At 35.0% G+C, this 18,226-nt stretch overlaps 1 protein-coding gene across 7 annotated transcripts in view; it reads right to left on the minus strand.

Moving 5' to 3' along the window:
* NECTIN3 (nectin cell adhesion molecule 3) overlaps positions 1 to 18,226 on the minus strand; it is a 300,234-nt gene that overhangs the window by 149,317 nt on the left and 132,691 nt on the right. For all 7 annotated transcript variants that reach the window (XR_011968027.1, XR_011968026.1, XM_072614045.1 and 4 more), the window contains exons 2-4: positions 14,367 to 14,708; positions 7,193 to 7,489; positions 1,804 to 1,921 (exon numbers count right to left, since the gene is read on the minus strand). Coding sequence is in view for 5 of the 7 variants with exons in the window: in XM_072614045.1 (XP_072470146.1) it covers positions 1,804 to 1,921; positions 7,193 to 7,489; positions 14,367 to 14,708 (757 nt within the window). In the remaining 2 variants the exon portion in view is untranslated. The remainder of the gene's footprint in view (positions 1 to 1,803; positions 1,922 to 7,192; positions 7,490 to 14,366; positions 14,709 to 18,226) is intronic.

Here is an 18,226-nt window from a genome sequence, read left to right on the forward strand (position 1 = left end):
AAAATCAGAAAATGCCTTGGATGTAGGAGCATTCAAATGACATCAACTCAACAAACAGCACATTCTATAATGTGGACGGTACTGTGCTAAGAAGAGAAAATAGAAAAACCAAAACAAAAAAGTTTTGACTTTCAAGTAGTTTGCATTGTCCCTACAGGACCACAGTGAGTACCCTAGATACAGAAATACAAGATAATCTCAGGGTGAAGGGAACAGTAACATTTTGAGGGTTAATCAGGGAAGGCTTTAAAGAGGAGGACCCTGTGAAATAGAGAATGAGGGAGGAAGGGACACAGGAAAGGAATACATTAAAGCCAGAGGACAAAGAAGGCAAGACACAGAATGCTGACAACACAGGGGGGATAAAGTAAAACTAAAGAGGAAGCTCAAAACTGGATTATGATGGGCCTAAAATGTGCTCTCAAGAGTTTGCATTTTTTTCTTTATTGATATTAGGAGCTGCAGCAGGAGTTTCAGCAAAGAAAGAACACAGTTAAGACATGTGCCTAAGAAGTATTAATATGAAGCTTACAGATGAGTCAAGAAGGCTACTTCAGGTGAGAAGTGATGAAAGCCTGCACTATCCTTCCAACTGTCCCTGAGCCTCATTCCCTCTTGAATCTAGAATCTTTCCTTACCATATAGTGATTCCACCCAGGCTATCAAACCTGCTCATTTAATCCCTTCAAAACCTTGACTCTATAGTTGTCCAGTCCAACTTCACAGTGTTCTCTACATTTAAATCCTTTGAGAGGCTGGAAGATAAGAGTGGATTGGGTGTTTTGTTCTTGAAGTCAAGAACTGGGTTCAAATCTAGCCTCTTACTGGGCACTTTACTAGCTGTGGGACCCTGGGCAAGTCACTCTCCCTTTATGTGCTTCAGTCCTCTCATCTATAAATACACCTGATGTCCTTTTATTGTTCCAAAAGTGTGATTGTATTTAACCTGCTACAGTTCTGCCCTTCCTACCCTACCTGTACTTACCCACTTGCAGCTTTTTTCCACTCCTATTGTTATGCTGCTTAACCCCACTGGACAAAGTCAAATCAGGCTGCCAGGGTCTGTAACAAATCTGTTCTCTTATCTCTAGTGAGCCAGAGGCAAGTCTACCCTGTCAGTCTTTTCTGAATGACTCTCTATCACTGACTAATTCCCATCAACATCAGCAGGGTACAATGGAGAGATGGATTTAGTCTCAGAAGCCTAAAATCAAATTCTGGTTCTGTGGCTGAATACTCCTGTGATCATAGGAGCTACTTAATCTCTGAGTCTCAGTTCAGCATAGAAGACACCTTCTAGATGGCACCACTGAATGGAGAACTTTAAGGCACTTCCCGGCACTAAATCTAAGACCCTATTATCTACTGCAAATCTTTTCCTGAAGCTACCTACTCTACTCTTTTTCCTCTTACATATCAGTTTATTGAGGGGGGAAAAAAGGGTCACTCATTAGGAGCAATCTTTTTCTCTAACTACCATCTCTAACTTATTCAACATCATCCCTCCCTTCTTTTCCCTTTGGTCTAGGGTAAAGGACATTTCTTGTCGTCCCTTATGGTCCCATCTTGCAATCTGCCCCCTGGATCACTTCTTTACATTTCTGTATCAGACCTGTGTATTCTATATCCTTCCCAAGAATCAAAGGTCCAATTCTAGTAGTCTTTCCCGTATACTGATTAACAGAGCTTAGAGATATCAACTACAGAAATGGAAAGTAAAGGACATGAAGTATTGACATCTATACTTTTCAAAATATATTTTACAGAAATTTTCCTCTTTTAAAGTTTAAAATATTTTGTTACCTGCTCCATTTAGACTGTGAAGGTGGTGGATTTGCATCCGCGTTACACTTGAGATTAACATTCATTCTTCCAACAAACCAATTCCCATCATACCCTGTGACTGAAACTTCAGGGGCATCTACAAAATATAAACATATCACCAATGAAGAACACAGTGTCATCTGAAATGAGTTATACAATACAAACATACATATAAGGCATTTCCATATATGAAAGATTTCACTTTGTCTTATTTGAGACATGTAAGTATAATTAATGTTCTAATTTTATGAATAACGTTGGAGCCCATCTGAAAAATAATTCAAGAACCAAATTGTTACCAAAAGCAAAAGGAAAGACCCAGGAGTTCCTAATAACAGCAATGGATGGTGGTAGTAATAGTACTACTAATACCTTGTGACAATTACTTAGTGCTTTGAAGTTTACCACATAATATACACTTATTAAATGATTTGATTCTCACAGCAACCTTGTAAAGTATTGCTGGTATTATTATCTGCATTTTACAGTTAAGGAAGCTGAGGTTCAGGAGTATTAAAAACTGATTAAGTCATACAACTAGTAAGTTATCCTATCAGAGGAAGGGCTAAACCTGTATCTTCCTCATTACTCAGCATTACCTGCTGAGAGCCTTAGGAGGCACATATAAACATCACACAAAACTTTCCAAAAGGTATAACTAAAACACAAAAGAAATCAATTTTCAGTGGCCTATTGCAAAATCCTTTTGTGAAGAGCTTGCTATTTTCCATTTTTCCAAAGCCTAATAACCAGGATTTAAAGGAAAAAGAGGTGGTATGTAAGTGTGTATCTCCTCCTTTCTTTAAATCCTGTGTACATGTACATATACATAGACACACACACACACACACACACACACACACACACACACACACACTCTCTCTCTCTCTCTCTCTCTCTCTCTCTCTCTCTCTCACTCTCACTCTCTCTCTCTCTCTCTCTCTCACTGTGTGGAACAGAAGGGGGATAAAAATGCATAACACCTGGGTAAGGAAGACAAGATTCATGATACTGTGGGTTTTAGGTAACAATGTTAAAGGAGAACTGGCCTAATAAAAGCAATTGCCTTTGGGGAAAAAAATCAGCATAATCAAGAATTCACTAAGTTTGCCTCACAAAGAAAGTTTTACACATAAAATGGAAATGAAATATGATGAAACTGCTCACCCACCCTGCAGGAACAGTAAGAATAAAGACACATTGTTTAATTCCAAGTTGGCTAAAAATAATGATAAATTATAATGATGATGCCCCAAGTTTCACAGATGAAAGAAATAAAAGATGCCAAATAAAATTAAGTCAGAGAATTATAATATTAATTTTTTTAAAAAGCATTCATGTATCATTAAAGTGTTCTCCTTAAAAGAGTGTCACATATTAAATGCCTGCATTTTTTATGAACTCAGACACCTTCCCCCAAACTATGTTTACCTTAAAAAAAAAAAAAACAACTTGTTTAGGGCAGGAGTGAGGGGAAAAAACACCACCATCAACCCAAGTCCCAAAAATACATAATCTACAATCAGGGAATCCAATCATTATAAAGACTCAAAATAGAATACTCTTAGTTTTAGGACTGAGTACAAGAAACTATATAAAGAAAATGTCAAGAGTATGTTTATTACAGATACTACCAAAAAAAATTCTTTTTACGCTTAGATATAGAAGGAAAAATAGTAGATAAAAGAAAAAATTCCATACTAAAATTATTTAAGGATGGGAGCTAAGATGGATGAGTTTAATAAAAAGTTAAGAGGTCTTGAAGGCTATGCAGACAAGAAATAAGATTCGGTTATCTGTATTCTCCATGCTTCTCTCCTAAGAACATTTTCAGAATTGAAATTATTGGAGAGTTAAAGAAGAAAAGAAGTCACAAAACTGATATCATACCTGAATACAGTGCTCACGTTTAGCAATAAATTAGGAAGATGGATCTCCGTAGTTACAAATAGACTTCATTTAGCAAATGACCACTCTTACTAGTCAGTCAATAAATAAGCACCAACCATGTGTCAAGAACTGTGCTAAGTGTTAGAGATTAAAAAAAAGAGAGAGGAGAGAGGCAAAAGGCAGTTCCCACCATCAAGGAGTTTATAATCTAACAGGGAAGACAAGAAGCAAATAAGTATGCACAAAGATGCTAAATACAGGAGAAATAGGAAGTAATTAAAGGGATGGGGCACTAGAATTAAGAAGAGGTGGGAAAGATTTCTGCAGAAGATGGGATTTTGGTTGGGACTTAAAGGAAGTTAGGAGGCAAAAATGAGGAGAGAGAATATTCCAGGCATGGGGGAAAAATGTCCAGAGCTGTGAGATATCTTAATCTGAGGGGAAGGGTATAGGAAAGGACGGGGTGGTTATGAAGGGCTCTGAACACCAAATAGGATTCTGTATTTGATTCTGAAGTTGTTAGGGAGCCCATAGAGTTTATTTTGGGAGAGGGGAGGGGTAAATTAGTTGGTCCTAAACCACTTAAGCAGTTGAATGGAGGATGGAATGGAGTAAGGAGACACTTGAGGCAGGCTGACACACCAGCAGGCTACTGAAATATTCTGCACATGAGGTGAGGAGGGCCTACACCCATAGTGGTGGCAGTGTCAGAGAGAGAAGGGGGAGTATTATAGAGATGTTGCAAAGGCGAAATCATGAAGCCTCTGCAAAAGATTGGTTGGAGGAAGGAGGAGGGGAGAGATGGTGAGGAATAGAGGACAACTCCTACTTTGTGAGCCTGAGGGACTGGGAGGATGGTGGTGACCTCTATAGTCATAGTTAAATGTAGGAAGGGGAAGTGGTCAGGGGGAAAGTTAAAAGATTTCTGCTCTGGACATACTGAGTTTAAAATGTCTACTGGACACTGAGCTAGAGATATCTGAAAGGTAACTGAAGATGTGAAACTGGAAGTTAGTGAAGAGATTGGTGAAAGGTAGGTAGATCTGAGAATCATAAACGCAGAGTAAATCTATGGGACCTGAAGAGATCACAAAGTGAAGTAATACTGGAAGGAGAAGAGAAGCAAGTAATCAAGTTGCACATCTGGCTGAAAATATGGAAGTAGATATTAAGGATGAGAGATGTGAAAATAAGGCTGAACCTGATCTGGATGTCATATGAGGAAGGGTGGAAGAAAAGGTATTCTGATGAATATCTGGTCACTGGATCCAGATGGCTCTGAAGGAAAAAGTGAGGCTGGTGACCTACACAGCCCTCCCTCACTCAAAACAAAGTGAAGTGCAAGTCATGTCATTATTTCTCTGATGGCATGGTCGTCTTTGGCAACGATGGATGAACACGAACACACACACACACACACACACACACACACACACACACACACTTAAGAAAGAACTGTTTTAAATTGTTTTTTTAACTAACTCATGTCATTCAGGAAAAATATCAGTTAAAATCTTAAAAACATTAATCATGATAAAAAAATCATAGACCCATATGTTTAAAGCTGGAGGAGACCTCAGGCTATTTGATCCAATCTCTTAATTGAAGTTCAAGGAGATTAAGGGACTTGGTCAAGGACATAGACACACAAAGTAGCAGAACCAAAATCTAAATTTAGGTCTAGTGACTCCTAATCCAGACTTCTTTTTACTATTCTGAGGATTTCTTAGGTCTAAGATATGTTTCCCAACTTACTTTCATAAATCTAATATGGATTAATTTTGGCAGAACTGAAAAAAAGGTAAGATTCTATTTTCTTTAAAAAGTTCACTAAACAAAAATTACACATGTATTGTTTTGTACTGTTAATGGTGGATGGGGGAGGTAAGAGGAACCTGTATTATAGGTGTGAGAATTTCCTAAACTGATACATGCAATAGCCCATTTATATCTTAAAACATCAGAGCACTGTCTGAAGCTCAGAGAAGTCAGTGACTTGCCCATGGTCCCAAAGCTACTAAGTGACGGGGCACGATTTGAACTTGCCCTTGAACTTAATTTTAAGATGTTCAAAAGCGTTACTTGTCAGTAAGTAACACTCCCATTCTTAACCAATATCACCAGGTTAAACGTACTAAAGCTTAATAAATAACAAAGTGTCTGAGAGATCACCACCAAAATACATTTTCACGAAAACCAAAAAAACTTATTAGTACCTTGAAAGTTTGAACAAATAACTGAAATAAGAAATTCTGAAGTTGAGCAGAACTGAGGGATCATTTAGTCCCAGACTCTCTTTTGTAGAGAAAAAAAACGGCCCAGAGAGATACAGTGCTTCAGAAGTTTGGTCCTAAAGACTGAAGAGTAAAATCAATGGTAAACCTGCCAATAGGACTCTGTATCCTGACTCCCTATACTGTAATGTTCTTTCCATATCACCATACTGTTCCCCAGCAAGCAAGGATTAATTTATTGTGAAATCCAAACCAAAATTTAAGATCACTTTAAGTAGTTTGGAAAAGATAAAAAAGCATGAAGTCAAGGACCTAGTATACCAAAAATCCCTACATATATTTATACACACCCATGCCCTTACAACTTACTTCTGTTCATTGTCTATCCAGATTTTTTGTTGTAATTGATGGCATGGGGAGGTTCCAGATGCTCCTATTTAACTCATTACCTTTACCCAGACATTCACAACACTTTTTATCATCTGGGTCAAAAGCATAACAATTACCAACTTTTCCTTTCTTCCAATTAAGTACACCAGAATAATCACCTTCAAAACAATTAAAATCAATTTTCTGGTGCTACACAATTTACAGTAGCTATGCAAGAAATTAGGACAATAAATTATAAGTATAAATTGACAGGTTTACAGTGAGGTCTCATTAGAATACTATGATACAAAGTGGAATTCCATAAAAAGGTGGTTAGATTTTGTACCACATCTCAGGGTTCTCTTAGCACTATAAGGACACAACTATAAAATTGTTTTTCATCACATGAAAGTACTAGAAGATATTGAAGTCAGGCTTCAGAATATTAAGCATACAAAGAAAAAGCAGCCCCAATTTTCAGACAAATCTATGAAAATCTATGTAAGTTTGAGATTAATACACAGTACTAAGCACAAAGTATGCACTCAAATACTTGATGATGGCTAAATTGATAAAAGACAAGATGGTACTTCCTTATTACGAATGTGAAAATTATCTGACAAATTCTCAAAATTTAATTCAACTGAGCCCTCTTTAAAACTCAATGTTTACCAAGTGCAAAAATAAAGTTCATGGAATAGTTTATGTAAAAAATGGCAATGATAAGGCAAAATTCTAGGAAAATAAAAAAAATGGTCATCAAAATGTTTTAATTATATGCAGCATATACTCTTAAACTGTCCTAGAAGAAAAAGATGTTCAAGAAATAAGTTTAAAAAAAGTGATGGTTTATGGTAACTACAAATATTACTTACACTGTATATCCAACATAAAAGAGTATCGAATTTCCTTTTCCAAAGCAGGATGCCTCACAACACAAGTAATACGTCTTCCTCGAGCAAATTTAGTTGGAACAAGCTTATATTGGCTTACGATGGTCACAGTCTCATTTGGAAAAGAAGTTACGGTGGATTCCATTTCACCAAGATCACCTTCCCACTCAATTTGTGCAACTGGTTTTCCAGTGGCTGCTGTACAAATGGCTGCTACTGTTTCATTTCCACCATCAATTAAAGGGTATGGTCCCTTTTTTAAGCTCACAGTAGGTTCAACTGTTTAAATTTAAAAAAAAAAAAAAAAAGTTAAAATTGAAAATTTAGATTTATTCAAACAATACCAAGCACTCCTAATATGTATGGCTTATGATCTACCTAATACCACTCTTGGGTTGACAGTTTCTAAGGCAATGCAATGCCACTGTCAATTCTGTAGGTGATTTGCCATTTTATCAAGTTAAAGAATGCTGGGAATAAATCCCATCAAGTCCTGGTTTCAAATGCATTCACACCAGCATTTGCTGGTGTATCTTAATTCAGGTGTTCATTTCCTAAACGTTGGCTACAGGTGAATTTCTATGAATTGAATCTTGTTTTTCCACTAATAATCATTATAAATATATCAGTTCGTCACGGATATGTAATGTCATTAGCTTCAAGATCAACAAAGATCACAAATTGCAAAACTGAATACAGGGATCTTCAAAAGGCATTTTGTCCAAACAGTTCATTACCCTATAGTCAAGTTGGTTCTTGTGTAACCTATGCAGCACATCATCAGGACTGCAACTGAAGCCTTTCCAGATTAGAGAAGCATGTTCTGTTATGCTCATTTTCCACTGATCCAGCCTTCAAAAACCCAAGATCAGCTTCTAACTATGATATCATGCTAGAGTGAGGTTTTATGACAGTGTCATTATTAAATTGGAGCTACATTCTTACAGGAAAAAATTGGCTTCCACACGTAATAAAAATCATACTTAAGAATGTATTAAGTCTTTTAAAATAAAAGTGGTCTTATTTTTTAAATACATCAACAGTGACTATAAAGAATATTACTGTTCTCTTTCGGTTAGACCCATAATAGATGTAATATGTATTTCTGGATCCCCTAAATTAAGTGTAGGATTTCTACTTTTAAGTACAGAAGTCAGGTCTTTTAAATTCCCAAATATCACCTCATTTATTTAAACACTCCTAATGAGAGCTATATTGGTTAATATATCATTAAGTATCTTTTATAATTTATAATAATTTTATAAATTCTTTACTATGTGGGATAAACAAGGTATTAGACACCAAAACAAGCATCATTTTCATAACTTAATATGCATTTCCATGCAATAGTTTTCCTTTAAAGGTAGATACATGCTTCCAAGGTAATGTCAACTGATTACACAGATTAAATAAGAATCAAATTACAAAAACAGTACTATATGTCAACTTAAAAAGGAAAATGTTATTTAATTTTTACATTTTCTCTAAGATGTATTATGATGTTCACTGAGCCATCTGTGAAGTCAACATCATTTACAGGGGGTATTGGACTCCTGCAGAAAAGTGTTTACTTTATACTAATCTCCTAAAATCGGAGTCTAAACATACTCACGATAAGTTAGGAAACAGGCACCTTAATGGAAGTTTGAAGATGTTTAACCAGATTGTCTTATCCCACTCCCTTAAACATTTTTAACTTCCCTGTATTCTCTGTAACCACAGGCAGAGAGATCCTGCAGGTGCACATCCTCAAGTTCATTCCATGGAGAATTCCCAGAGTCCTCCTTACTATCAACCCACCTGCTGAGTAGGGTCTTGCACTTGTCAGTTGCCAGTGGATCTATGATCATTTTGGCTAGAATTGGAGTTACAAACTGCTTAGAGCAGAATCTATACCCAAATCTATGCCCCAAAAATTGCCTCTTCTCTACAGTAACAGTGAGGAACTAGTAATAGGAGCACAGATATATGCCATCTGTCAAGAGTTGTTCACAACACCTAACCTGCTAGGAAACAATGCTAAGATTAAATAAAGCAGAATGAACTAAGCAAATGGCAAGGCTAAAGGATGACCTATATGGCAAGCAAAGCTTGATCCTTATGTTTTTAATCGAAGTATAACTAGTACCCTTCTTCTCCAAATATCATTTTTTTCCTTTCTCCCTACACCTAGAAATCTATACTATTAATCATCACACAATTCTATTTTAAGTCTAAAATTCCTACTTTATAAAAAAGCTTTCTCCAAGCAGATGAAGTAGGTCCCTTTTTTCAGTAACTATTGAAACAATAAAAAATTAAATAGAATGAAAGTTTCTAAAAGTTAAAGACTACCACTTCGTTTTTTCAATCTAGCATTTTGTACATAGTATTATCACAGATTTATCAATGGAAAGGTTATTAGTTCTGTATTTTGAATCTTAACATTTTTTTTAAAAGGAACTACTTACTAAGAAGTATCTCACTACTTTAAGGATGCTGAACCAAGTAAATATTCTATAGTCAGTTCTAACACACTTGATGTCACACCTTACTATGTGTTCCTTTTTCCTTTAGATGAGACAAGGTAATTTAAAACACACAGTTTCTCTTTCTGTCGCATCCCACTCAACCAGGTTACTTTCTTCCTAACTAAAATTTTTGCTTTATACCTTACCAGCTATGTGAAATCTTTACTAATTAACAAAATATGGCAACCAGAATCCCTCTGTCCCTTCCACAAAAGGAAAAGTACCTTTTCATCTAACTCATCATTCTTATCCCTAACCTTTGTCTCCCCTTTAGCTGTCAAGTACTGGTCTTACAGAAGAGGGTGAAGGGACAAATTTTATCTTTACTAACCTTTTCTTTAGAGAAAATGCTTTAAAAACCTGCTACCTGAGTAGGAATCATTTCAAAATTGTAATTATAGACAGACTTCTGGCACAAAGACAAGGAAGAGTTATAATATAAGTTCTCTGGTTAAATCTTACCTAAAGATTACATCCAGCTAAATTTACAATTAATGATTAGTTGACATAGCAACAGAAGGAAACTACAAAAATCAAAATGCATCAATTAAATGTATGTTTTCTTGGAACATATCATTTATATATATTTATATAATGGTCAAAATTGTTTCCACCAGTTTATTTTCATTACATTTGAATTGTTTCATTTTTAAATTATGTTCAAAATAATTAGACCATCAGTGGCAACTTTGAAGATAATGTTACTCTAGATGCTGAACCCTCCTTTCCATTCTCACTGTTATCAAGTTGAAGGCTGGTCAGTCTTCCTTCCCCATGATGAGGTATTTACCACAGCACTCATGCCAGTATTTTTTTAAAATGGGAATAAAAGAGGTACACATTGATTGGGAAATGGCTTCAAAAAATCCTCTCACATATGAGTATCATGGAATATTATTATGCAATAAAAACTAACAAATATGAGGAATGATGAGAAACATGCAAAGATCTGTAGGAATGGATAAAATGCAAAATAACATACACAACGACTTGAACAACATAAATTAAAAGATTACTAAAGTCAAATTCTAAGTTAAATCAAAGAAGGTGCTAGGAAACAGATGAAACATAGCTCCTCCTGGGAGGTGGAGACAAACAGGGAGACTACCATAATACCTACTCAGATATTTGTAAAGGATGTTTTTTGCTTACTCGTTCTTTGTCAAAGTCTTCAATCTGCCTGGCATGGTAGTACGCAAAACAAATGAGGTGAAAACAAGACATCAATAAGATTTATTTTCAGATCAAAGTAATCTCCCACTACAGTGCCACTTATAGCCTCAGTTTGTTCATCTACAAAAAAATCACTACACTGAATGACATCTAAGGTTATTTCTACATCTAGCATTCTGATTCTATTATTCCTCTGAATCCATAGCATCTTCTCCTAATACATGTACTTCTTTCACTGTTTAACTTTTCATGTATTTGTTTTGCATCTCAACCAGACTAAATTCTTTCAAACCTTCTTTGTATTCATTCACTCTATTCAGCACCAAGACACTCATTTTTAAAAATACATTGGAGACCTAAAGATCTATGCTGAAAAAGCTAACTGAAGCATTCAGTACCTTCTAAATTTATTTTAGTTATGTTCACACCAAACATTATAAAGCAGGGAAGGGAAAACCTATAATTGTACAAGATACAGAAAAATATCTGTTATAAAGGCCATCAGTTCAAAGAGAACCAGCTGAGATGCCCAACCTATTCTGCTCTAATTAGTGCTTTTTTGATCTATTAAGTGCAGTTAAAATATTCTCCAGCTATGTGAGAATGTGAATTCCCATTTACCAAAGAAAAGATTAGCATTTCTATGCATTATATATTTCTTGCTATGAAACCTTCAACAATTTCATTGTAGTGAAATACTGTACTTGTAAAGATTATTTTCTGTGTCCTTTAGTCAATCTATATTACAATCTGGTTTTCCTAATTTTTAAGATTAGAAAATGTTTCTGTGATAATAAAAATGCTAAAACAAAAAAACCAAAACAAAACAAACAAAAAAACCAAACCAGTGGTGTGAGATAAATACTATCACAAATAGTAGATGAGGTGTATTGTTATTACTTATATGTGGCAAACACTCCACCCCTTCTCTGCCTTTGCTCAGGATGTCTCTTGGGCATGAATGTTCTCTCCCTCTCTTTTAGGATTCTAGGCTCCAAATTAAAGCTTGACTCGATTGCCCCAGGGTTTCTCTGGAAGTATACTCCTCCCATTCCAAAATTATTTGTTGATCTGTGCACATGCTGTCCTCACACTCCCACTATCAATAGAATGGAAGTTCCTCAAGCTGTTGCTTTTGTCTTTGTATCCACAGTGCCTCACACAGAACAGAAACAATAAATTTTTGTTGAATTTAATTTAATCCAAGTAGAAAATCAAATTAGAAGAGCTTCAAACTTATATGCCTATTACAAAATGTAAAGTGCCTTTAATGGATTCTGTGATTAGTGCTCCTAGGAAACTGAATATCTACAGATTAATGCTTATGTTCATAAAGGTACCTGAGAGAGAAGGATCACAACTATCCTAACAATTAGAGTAATCAAAAAATGAAATGGGGGTTTTCTTCATTTAATTAACAGATTTTCCCTTCACTAAAGGTTTGTCAGGTAGATTGAGATCAGTTAAGGGTTAGGCTAGATGATCTGCAGTCCCTCCCAACATTCTGTGACTCTGAGTGTTATATCAGTGAGTCAGTCATAACAAACAATCAACCATGCAGCTAAGGGTACTGGTAAAACAAATGCTCATGGCCAGGGCCCATTTACACTGTGAACTCTCCAAAAATGAAGAGTCTTTTACATTACGTTGCCAAAGCTCCTTATCATTACTGGAAGAAGGAAACCCTTTTCCCTTGGCTAGAGTACTGTATAATGTTCTTTTATTTTTTTATTTGTTCTTGCTCAAACACTTAACAGTGACATGTTCCCCAATTTGAACTTACTTATATAAATAGTATGGAGGGATATGGATATTTCCAAAACATCCCAAAAGAAAGCAGCAGAATCTATTTCTGCTGTTCGCACCAAGTGGGAACCAGAAAAAAAAATGGGAAAATGCCTCCTGTGACAGATCTGGAAGGTAATTAGTGTCTTGGCTACAATTTTGGTTGAAAGTTCACTGACACTGTCCTTGGATGAGTTGAAGTTAACAAGAGCAAGATTGGGGAATGGGAGCTGGGGGTGCAGAACACAGGGATGAGTCAAATGTTAGTAGTTGTTATTGTTATTTCAACGAGCCACCAATTACAGAATAGCACAACTACATTAAGAGTCAACTTTTCTATACTAATTCTTTCATTGCTTCAGCCTAAGTGAATATGTGAAATAAGAAACTGAATTTGTTTTTAATTTCAAAAATTTCAAACTCAATTTTACAAGAGAGAAACACAGAAAAGCTAACAATAAACGTGAAAACTAAATTATGAAAAAGGGAGTTACAGACTATTATTTGAAAACTTAAAAAAAAACCATTTTTAGTTTTTAATGCCTCAATGGAATGATTGCTAGTTATGTTATAGTTAATATCATGCCAAATTTCTAATCAGCAGAACAATTTAACTCTCAAGAAAGCTTTCTTACAATTGTTTACTATCTTATTTCCAAGCATTACAACTACATTACCCTACATTACCCTAATTAAACCTCTCTAAAGTAATTCATAGATGTTGTAATTAAATACAATATTTCCAAAATTTCAAGGCAAATAGAAGTAAGAAGTTCAACAAGTTCAAGAAATCTATTCAAATCTAAGAATAAATTTTACTTTAAAACATAAATTCCATATTTCAAATATACTTCACATAATGTATTAGATGTTTATTATCTGAAAATTCCTGCATTTCACAAACTGCAAGTCACTAACAGCAGAACCTACTTAAATAATTTTGGTTATTTAAATAAAACATCAAAGGAATATAAGGCATTTAACTAGTTGGTTGTTTTGTTTTGTTTTTTAATTTTTGCTTCTACTTGGAAAAACTGCTACGAAGAATTGATGTGCAAATAACCTTTCAACTGAATGTTCAACATTGAGACAAAAGTCAGGGAAATTCGAGTATTTTTGATTGAAAACTTAAGAAAATTTAAGTCATCTTACACCTTTTAAGCCTTCAAAAAATAAGTCCAGAGGTATAGCTCTCTTTCTGAATGGTATCTGAAAACAACTGCTTTGATATCTATGAATATTAAGCCTAGATATTATGGATATTATTGCCTAAGTCCTCTGTAGAATAGTAAAGAGCCATAATAGGTGTGAAAAAAAAATAGTCTAAAATATCTAGAGATTGTTTCAAGAATACCAGAACTTAACCTCATGTGAATTTTTTTAAATCAGTTAAAAATGGAAATGCTATTAAAATTTGTTAATCTAAAGAGAATACAAATGATTAACTGTTAAGCTGAAGCAACTCAGGTTCAGAACTATTTGTCCAGGAAAACAGTTTTAAAATAAATACTTATGTTAAATGTACATGATTCACATAAAACTACCAACACACATGATGAAAACTTTGGAGTTAGAAGGAAATTCAGTCTTCAGTACCATTCTAAAGTTTCAACCACTTCATCTCCTTGGAAATATCTTCATTATACATATACATAATATATTTACAAACATTATTCAAATATACCTACCCAGTACAGTTACAGTTGTAGATGACTGTGCATTTCCTAATGGGAATGTAACCGCTTTACATATATATTCTCCTGAATCAGAGAAGTCTATGTTGCGGAGAACAATTGTTGCATCATTAAGTGAATGATTTTTAAATAAGACTCTCCCTTGATAGGTCTCCTGAACAGAGAATCCATATTGAGGATGATGAACTGCAACAGTCTGTGAACTTTTGCCTTGAATCTTCTCCCATGAAACTTGTGTTATAGTTTCGTTTACTTCAATTATACACTTCAATGAAACATTCTTCCCCCATACTGCTGTGACATATGGTTCCACAATAATTGGTCCAGCTAAGGCACCTAAAAAAAAGGTATTAGTAAAATTAATTAAAACTGAAGACACCTATAAAATCACAACTAGATTTTCTCCTTCAAAAAAATCTAGAGAATTTTCAAATGATGATTCTGAATCGCTTGTCCTGGAGATATTTCTATCATCTGGAGATGACTGATGAAACACTCCTATCTATCTTCCTACCCCCTTTACTTCTCTGTCACATTTCTCTCCTCCCTTACCCTCTATTATTTGTTACCAAAACATGTTATAGAAAATAAGATACAGGAAAACATTAAAAACTATTCTGTATCAAATCAGCCGCCATAATAATGTACTATTTTGTACGTTATTACATTATGCATGTACATCCTATTTTGTCATTTTTCTCTAGATCCCCAGTACCTCAAATAGTGCCAAGCAATGCTTGCTGAATTAAATATAACAATATCAGCACAAAAGTGCAATGAAATACCTTCAGCAGTATGAATATCTCAACCTTTAAATAAACTCAATTCCACCCCTTCTCCCCCAAGGCATGGTTGCAAAGAATCATATGTGTTTATGAACAGTGACACAAAGCACTGGAGGGGGTCTGACTGAAGGGCAATGATCATATCTTAGTTTTTTGTTTTTGTTTTTACCTTTCCAGCACAGATCTTTGCCCAAAGGTACCAGATAACAATAAATAATTGCTAAATAAACGAATGATTATTTGATCGTCACTAGAAAACTAAGAAAAATTCCTGACAGTGGAATACTAGGGCAGACCTGCGTATTAAGAAGTTAACCTGCCAAGAGTGTTTAAGACCAACTGGATTGACTAGAGAGAGGAAAGGGAGGTTACTGCAATACTCTAGGTGAAAGTTAATGAAGGCTTGACCTAGGATGGCAGCAGGAGGAATGGGAAGGAGGGGCATAAGTAAGAAATATTACAAAGGTAAAATAGACGACAACTGTTTGGATGTATATCTTGAAGGAAAGAGAGATCAAAATGCTTCTGAGGTCAAAACAGATAAAAGGTAGAATTGGTGATGCTGGCTAATACAGAAAAATGATAAGGAATATGTTTTAAAGAAAAAGAAGCTCAGGTCTGGACATGTTTAATTTGAGGGGTAAGTGGAACATCCTAGGTATCCAGGAGGCAGATTAAAATGTGGGTCAGTAGCATAGGACTGGGAAACAGATAACTTCTGGAGTCATGTGGATATAAATGATACCTGAAGCCCTGTGAGCGAAAGAAGGAAAGAGCATAAAGAGTGGAAAGAAATGTATATGCCAGCTAAGATAAGTCAATGAAAAGGAAGAGGGAAGGAGAGAAATACTTTTTATTTACACAAAATTAGTAGAGCTCTCTGGTCAACATGCTAACTCAATGGAGGTAGGCTGATAAACTCCCATATCTGCTTCAGCAAAAACCTGAAATTAACATCAGACTGAATAATGATCACAAAATCTAATGAAACAACCAGATCACATGACCAAAGAGATGGCAGACTCACACACTTTCTCCAGTCCTCATTAATTCTCAAATCTCCACAAACAACAATCACACACTAAAGGAGAAGCAACTACAGCTTTTAAGAAAAGAAATAAACTACTTCTTCAAAAACTAGAACACAAAAAGATGGGTAAAGATTTTTAAAAGTTAAAAGAGAGAAGTCTGGGGTTTTAGTAGAAACTAGTAAAGGCAATTTATATCAACTTTAACCCATTCACAGGAAAGTGACATGCTGAGAGTAATGGGCAAAATATAGGGATTGGTTTATGTAAAATAAGGTTTAGAACAGGCAATGACTAATAAATACAAAACAAAACAGTCAATTATTAATTTTAAAGCCTATTTAACCATAAAGATCAATCAATCACCTATTAAGCAATAGGGTCAAACACTGTTCTTACAATATATACAAATTTCCAGTCAGGTAATGTTCTATTCTGAATTTTATCCTATCCTCATCAAAGCAGCCCCCATGCCTGAAAACAGACTCCCATATGAGGCTCCACATGCCTCTTCTCTGCATGACAAATTATTTGGAGGTTAAAAGAAAGAAAAGGAAAAAAAGGGAAATAGATAATAAGGAATTCCTGGAAAGTGGCTTAAAATGGATCCTAATGCCTGAAACAGGCATGAGTGGAAAAGGGCTGTTCCAAAGAAAGAAAACCAAATGGTGACAAAAAGGAAGAAAATCTGACTATGAGACATTTTTTAAAATGACCTGACTAACTCTGAGGGATGAGCAAATCCGGGCAAAAACAGTAAAGGAATATTAATTCAAACCAGAAATAAAAAATTAAGGGCTCTGAATTGTCAGCTATGACCTAGAAAAGGGACATAAAGGGGTTCTCCTAGGTGCTATACATATTAATGGGACATAATTTCTTCATTTCCTGGTTCTATAGTGATCTCTTTTCCCACAATTACTTCTAATTTTCTATAAATGATGAATGATGAGCACTTTTAAACAACTAGACCTGAATTTCTGAGATGGTAATGTTAATGTGCAAAGACTGAAACAATTATATGACAAACCCCTGTCAAAAGTCAGAACTAGGAAAAGTTATTCAGTTTTGCAATATCATGCAGAGGGGTCTAGAATAAGACAAAATTTTTTATGTAACTTATGGCCATATATGGCCATTATATTTATAATACATTTCCATATATTAAATGGAAAGCCTGCTTTCCATGGAACATTCCTATTTCTTTTGGGTTGTCACACCATGCTACAATAAAGTTTCAAAGTGGGCTAAATAAGTGGGATAAACTTTTCAAGCATAAGGGGAGGGTAATCAGAATATTACGTGTATATGTGACACACACACATATTCCCAGCATAGGCAAATATTTATTAAAAATTGGTCCTTCAACTGAATATATACACAGGAAGAAGCCACACCTCAAAGATTTTATAACAGGATCAAGTGAGAATATATGAAAATACTGTATAGGCAATAACACAACACAAATGTAAAGTGACAAAATTTTAGAACATTCAGGGAACTCAAAGTCCACCTAAAACCAACCATTATCGTAAGGAGAATGCAATATTTAATATCTGGTGTAAGTGGCCATCTAGTTTTCCTTTGAATAATTATATTGAGAGGTATCTATTACCTAGTAAGGCAACCATTCCACTTGTAGCTAACCCTAATCCTTAGCATTTTTCTCCGTAACAACTATCTTGACACACAGAATTAATCACAATATTCAAGCTGTGGTATGACCTAGGCAGTCTTTTGCATTTTAAGATTTGAAGTATATTAAAAATGTTGATTAGTTATTACAGTTCTGAGTATAAGTGAAAAGACATGTAATGATAAGCGCTCAATTTTAAAATAATTTTTCAGCTACCCTCCTCTTTCAACATTAGCATTCTAGAAGCAAACCATCTTTTTCCTCAGCATCATAGAAAGTAATAGCAGCAGAGAATTAAACTCACTAGAAGATATCATCTTAGTCGTTAAATATTTAGGAAACTTTAGTGAAAAATACTGTGACATATAGGGCATATTATTAGTAATTGTAGTTAGTAATGAAAGA

Source organism: Notamacropus eugenii, chromosome 5 (assembly GCF_028372415.1).
Source record: "Notamacropus eugenii isolate mMacEug1 chromosome 5, mMacEug1.pri_v2, whole genome shotgun sequence".
Taxonomy (NCBI): domain Eukaryota; kingdom Metazoa; phylum Chordata; class Mammalia; order Diprotodontia; family Macropodidae; genus Notamacropus; species Notamacropus eugenii.